Source organism: Ovis canadensis, chromosome 15 (assembly GCF_042477335.2).
Source record: "Ovis canadensis isolate MfBH-ARS-UI-01 breed Bighorn chromosome 15, ARS-UI_OviCan_v2, whole genome shotgun sequence".
Taxonomy (NCBI): domain Eukaryota; kingdom Metazoa; phylum Chordata; class Mammalia; order Artiodactyla; family Bovidae; genus Ovis; species Ovis canadensis.
Genome location: NC_091259.1, coordinates 87,329,400 through 87,335,613, shown reverse-complemented (window position 1 = coordinate 87,335,613; position 6,214 = coordinate 87,329,400). Strand labels below are relative to the sequence as shown.

The following is a 6,214-nucleotide window of genomic DNA, read 5'->3' as shown; positions in this document are numbered from 1 at the left end:
CACTGTGGATGTATCCCATGCAAATTAAAAATAAACCTTGGGGTACAATTAAAATACAAATCTCAAGAGATGAAAGGTGTTAATTGACCAGTTCCTTCATGATATATATTTGTGAGTTTAAACAAAGATTTTGGTACAAAAAGACAGTTTAAGACTAGATTTCTGAAGATAATTCTTTGTCATGAGACTGCTTTATAAAAACACTGAGCACAAAAATAATTCTGAATACAAATCTAAATTTGAACTAAAATGTAGATTTGAATTCTTGAGAAGGTACATGCAAATAATAAACCACTTTGCTAATTTGGCTCATATTTTATCCCATCATTGGAAGGTGATATACATATTTTCCATAATTGTCATCAAAACCACCACCATTTTCCCCATCAACTTCCTGATACCATTAGGGGTCCATTATGTTAGAAATAGAGCTATGTGATAAACACAGCAGCAGCAAAAACAGCAACAGATCCAAGTCATCTTCCTGGGAATTCACAGAGTTCAGACTTATAGGTGAGAAAAATATAGTTATGTGCCAAAAATTATGATGAATTTTGCAAGTATTAAGCAATGTTTTCTCTTCCTATTGTCTGATCATAAACCTGAAAAAAGGTGGAAGAGTCCTGAATGAAAAGAGAGTTTCCTTTTGATGACTAAATCTCAGGTAAGTTTAATTTTATCACCTTCTTCTTTTAATTATTGTGTAGTTATGTATGTTTCTCGCATTGACAGTTTTTTTTTTATACACCAGCACCTTCCAGTATGCTTTAAGAAAAGTGCCTTTAATGACAGCCAAGACCAAATGTCTTCATCGGCTAAATGCTAAATAAAGGAATGAATGGATAAGTAAATAGGAACACTGTGAACATGAGAGCTACTAAGGGATTAAGTATACTTTATATAACATAAGATTCCTTTGGGAAGTGCCACATGTCTGAAATAAACTGCATTAATATCACACCAGTTTCAGTTTTACTTATTTAGCACATGCTTATGTCAATATAACTAGGAAAATAAGTTCTTTAATTTTTAGTGAAATCACTTTATGTTTTAATTTCTGTTTTAAATATAACAAATCATATTCATTTTACCATTTGTAGGCTTCTTCACATCATATTATTAAGATGAATCTTGCTATTGGCAGTGAATTAGTTATTGCCTGATGCTGTAGATAACCAAGTGTTTCATTCTGGCAATAAACCTGATTGTAACCACAGAAACAAAACAATTTGGCTGCATCATAGCCTATATTCCCCATTTAGAAGGGTTCACCAATAGAAAGAAAGGGTATGTGATAGAAAAAAAGTAGAGAGGATTTTAGCATTAACATATAAAATAAACAAGATGTTTCTTTCCTTTTATATTAACATATAAGGCCCCTCCATGTGAATGAGTTCTATTCCTAGAGCACATTGGTAAGTCCAGTTTCTTCATTAAGCCCAACAAAGTTAAGTTAGGTACCCAGCTAACGCAATCAGCTATACAGTTTTGTCCTGTGGTAGGCTTATAATAATTTTTGCACAAACAATGCATAAAAAGCAAACACAAAAGAGAAAGAAAACATTTTAAATCTTACAGAACAGTACCTTGAAAACTGCAGTACTACAGAACAGCAGCCGGCATACAGGGGCTGGCACTGAGTGAGCAGGCAAAAAGTTACCGACTGAAGGGAAGAGAGGAGCTGGGAGGTGGTGGAGCTGAAGATCCTCAGCAATAGTAGCAGGGAAAGCTGCAGGTCCGCTCAGGCCTGACGCTGAAGATCGTCAGCGATGATAGCAGGGAAAGCTGCAGGCCACTGAGGCCTGACGCTGATGCACAGGCTCTTGCTCCTTGCCGGATTCAGTTCTACCAATGAATACCCTCTTGAAGAATCGATGCAGAGATGTCTGAGGAGTAGCTGTTTTATTCTTGTCAGATGACAGGCTAGCAACGGATTGCATTCTGAACGGCTGCTAGAGCTTTCATGTACCATTCTTGTACATTTGGGTCCTGTGCCTCAAAACGCTAGCAGTGTCTCCTCAAATAAACAAAATCCTCTTACAATTTCCTGAATCTCTTCTGAGCAGTACCAGCTACATCACTGCTGCTTTTATGCTTGAAATAAAGATCCTGCACTACTGTACTCCACATAGCAATGTACAGTAAAATACAGGAAAGCACAGCCAATTGTAGAGGGTGGACAACGCAGGCCAGACACGTAAACGGACATGTGACTGAACATGTGAAGGCACATTCGCATCTTTGAAAGTTCACAACTTGGGGGTTCGTATTAGGTGACTTACATATATATACACAAAGTGTGTGTGCGTGTGTGTGTGTGAATCACTCAGTCGTGTCCAAATCTTTGTGACCCCATGGACTCTAGCTCACCAGGGTTCTCTGTCCATGGGCTTCTCCAGGCAAGAATGCTGGAAAAAGGGTTGCCATCCCCTTCTCCATTATATATATATAATATCTCACTTACTATATGTAAATATATGCATATGTTTATATATAACATTTTGTAAAATATACATTTTATATATTTACATACATATATATATTTGCAAAATGTAGCAAGCTTTATTGAGTCCAAGGAACTATTAGATATGCCCACTGAAGATCTCATTAAGCACCTAAAACAACCCTGTAAAGTACTTATTGGCTGCTGAAATTTTATGACTGCCACACAAGGTGTCATTACATACCAAAATTTAAATTTCCAGCTGAGCTCCATGTTTTCTAAGAATAATACATAATCAATTACAGTATGTAAGTTTCTAAGTATATGAATTGGGTCCCAGTGATAGATAAGGGAAGAGGATGGTTTATCTCTAGAGAAATTTCTTTAAAAAGCAATCCAGATAGATTTGGTTTTTATAGAGGGCAGCCAATTCCAGTGAATATGCACTTGGAATTTTTGATTACTGTTTGTTAGTTCTATTTTTTTAAATTAAAATCATATATAAATTCCCAATTAACTTGAAGTCATTTAATATTTGCTTCCCATCTGTTACTCTCTCATTATGGGAGTCTAGGTCAGTGCTGGTTATCATGCCTTTGGATTTTAATTTCCTCTAACTTTTCTTATCATTTTTCAGCAGAGAAGTCAAGGGTCTGAGTTGACAGAAATGGCTGGGAAAAATTTCACGGAGGTGACGTTCTTCATCCTCTCTGGATTTGCAAATCACCATGAGCTACAAGTCAGCCTCTTCATGATGTTCCTCTTTATTTATCTCATCACTGTTTTGGGGAACCTAGGACTAATTCTGACAATCAGATTCAACTCTCAGCTCCACACACCTATGTACTTTTTCCTTAGCAATTTAGCATTCATTGATATATTTTATTCTTCTACTATAACACCCAAGGCGCTGGTAAATCTCCAGTCAATTCAGAAAACCATCTCCTTCGTTGGCTGCTTTGTTCAAATGTACTTTTTTGTGGGTTTAGTGTGTAGTGAGTGTTTCCTTCTGGGGTCCATGGCCTATGACCGCTATGTGGCTATCTGCAATCCCTTACTGTATTCCATGGTCATGTCCCAGACGGTGTGCAGGTGGTTGGGAGTCACCCCTTACATGATCGGCTTCACCAATTCTCTGGTCTCCATCTGTGTGATCAGCAGATTGGCATTCTGTGATGCCAGCACCAATCACTTTTTCTGCGACACCACAGCACTTCTGGCTCTGTCCTGTGTAGATGCATTCAGCACAGAAATGGTGATATTTGTTTTAGCTGGCTTCACCCTTCTTAGCTCTCTCTTCATCATCACTGTCACCTACATCGCCATCATCTCAGCCATCCTGCAGATCCGGTCTGCAGCAGGGAGACAGAAAGCCTTTTCCACCTGTGTGTCCCACATCATGGGGGTGACCGTCTTCTATGGGTCCCTGATTTTCACGTATTTGCAGCCTGATAACACATCTTCCTTGACCCAGGCACAGGTGGCATCTGTATTCTATACCATTGTCATTCCCATGCTGAATCCGCTTATCTATAGTTTGAGGAACAAAGATGTAAAAAATGCTCTCCTGAGAGCATTTCAAAAACTGTTTCCATGACAAATCTGTACATGTTGCAACTAAAGCAAACCTAGAGTGCTTCAGGCATTCAATGGCTCAAAAATCTGGGAACTAGTAGAGTAACCCCTGAAAGAATAAGACAAAATAAATGATAACAGAGTCATGAAATGCAGGAGATGAATTATCATTTTATTTGTTGATATGGATACTGGATCACCATGGAAGGTGCTCATTTCAGTACTAAAATTTTTCAGACAAAGACATGCACAGGTACGTAAAGCATCTGAATGGTGGCTAAACCCCACCTATGATTATGCCATCACACTGCAAAATGTTGAACTACTATTAAATTGATTTTTTATAAGTTTTGACATGGTGTTTTGTCCATTATCAACAAATTGAGAGTAGAAAATTGGTAGATTAAGAAATGATGACTCAAATACTATTAACAAGAAATGATTGCTGATTAGCCTAGAGGAAGTGAAGGCATAGAGAAATAATAAAAGTGATTACAAATCTGTGGCCGGAAGGGAATTTTGAGGGATTAGAGTTATTAATTTTCATGAGGTGTAAACACAAGTGATAAGAGGACATTGGGTAATACAGAGAAATCTCTTGGTAATGCCCATTCATTTTGCTGTGAGAGTTAAAATTCTTACCATTTATCTATGAAACCTCATTTTATGAAGTAGAGAATATTTCAAAAACCACAGAATTCCATTTCTTAACAAATACAATGTGCCTCTCTAAGTTCAAAGACTGAATGAACTGTGTGTGTGTGTGTGTGTGTGTGTGTGTGTGTGTGTGTGTGTGTGTGTAGATTAATAAAGCACTGGCTATAGCACAATTCCTGAGGCATTTTGGAGGTATCTATAGGGTATGCATAGGATCTATAGAGATGGTGGCTCAGACACTAAAGAGTCTGCCTGAAATGCAGGGGACCGGGGTTTGATCCCTAGGTCGGGAAGATCCCTTGGAGAAAGGAATGGCCACCCACTCCAGTATGCTTGCTGGAGAATTCCATGGACAGAGCAGCCTGGCAGGCTACAGTCCGTGGTAACCCAAAGAACTGGACATGACTTAGCAACTGAGTACACGCGCACATTAGCACTCAAAAACTATTAGTTTTGTTGAAAATTCTATTTAAGAAATCATTTCAGAGACATCTGTCAGGGTCTGGCCGTGGCTTGGAAACGAATTTCTAGACATGAGACAGAAGGAGAGGGAAACAAAGTTTATTAGAGTGGGAGATGCTCTTAGAACAGCGGACCAGCTCAAGGGAGAACCGATGCTGAACAGGGGTCCTTAGGCCACTTTTACACCTATGGTACAAGGAGCGGGATGGGGTCTGGCGGGCCATTTGCTGATTGGATGAGGCAGGTATACTGAGCGGGGGGCTGCTGCAGCTGCTGCTAAGTCGCTTCAGTCGTGTCCGACTCTGTGCAACCCCATAGACGGCAGCCCACCAGGCTCCCCCGTCCCTGGGATTCTCCAGGCAAGAACACTGGAGTGGGTTGCCATTTCCTTCTCCAATGCAGGAAAGTGAAAAGTGAAAGTGAAGTCGCTCAAGTCGTGCCCGAGTCTTAGCGACCCCACGGACTGCAGCCTACCAGGCTCCTCCGTCCATGGGGTTTTCCAGGCAAGAACACTGGAGTGGGTTGCCATTGCCTTCTCCAGAGACAGGCAAATGCCTTCTCCCTATCGAGTAGGAGGGGAGACAGGCTATACTTATACTGCTCAGGAGGACCTGAAATCCATTAATAGTTACAACACGGGGGAGGGAAGGACGATAAGAGTCTGGTGTTTCTGCTCCTGCATTCCAGGACCCTCCTTGGTTTTATCTGCTCTTTCGTCCTTGGTTCATCACAACATCTTTTATTTATAAATGTCTTTTCAAATCATGTTTTCCTTAGTATTAGGACATTGAAATGAATGTATACAGAATTATACATTGTATAGGTGATTATAAGTAATTGAATTCAACTGGTTAGGTATTGTTGAGAAATGTTGCTATTTAGAGCAAAGAGAGCTTTATTCCAAGGTTATGCAAGGAGGATATGGTGTTCATGATCAAAGGGCTTCCCAGGTGGCTAGTGGTAAAGGACTCGCCTGTTAACGCAGGAAACATGAGATGAGAATTCAATTTCTAGGTGGGGAAGATCTCCTAAAGGAGGGCATGGCAACCCACTGCAGCATTCTTGTCTGGAGAATCC

General features: G+C 39.8%; 1 protein-coding gene across 1 annotated transcript; it reads left to right on the top strand.

The window, feature by feature from the left end:
* The first annotated feature begins 3,110 nt into the window (after positions 1-3,110).
* OR8I2 (olfactory receptor family 8 subfamily I member 2) lies at positions 3,111-4,040 on the top strand. The gene has a single exon (XM_069554161.1). The coding sequence runs from the start codon at positions 3,111-3,113 to the stop codon at positions 4,038-4,040; it is 930 nt and encodes a 309-aa protein (XP_069410262.1).
* The last annotated feature ends 2,174 nt before the right edge of the window (positions 4,041-6,214 follow it).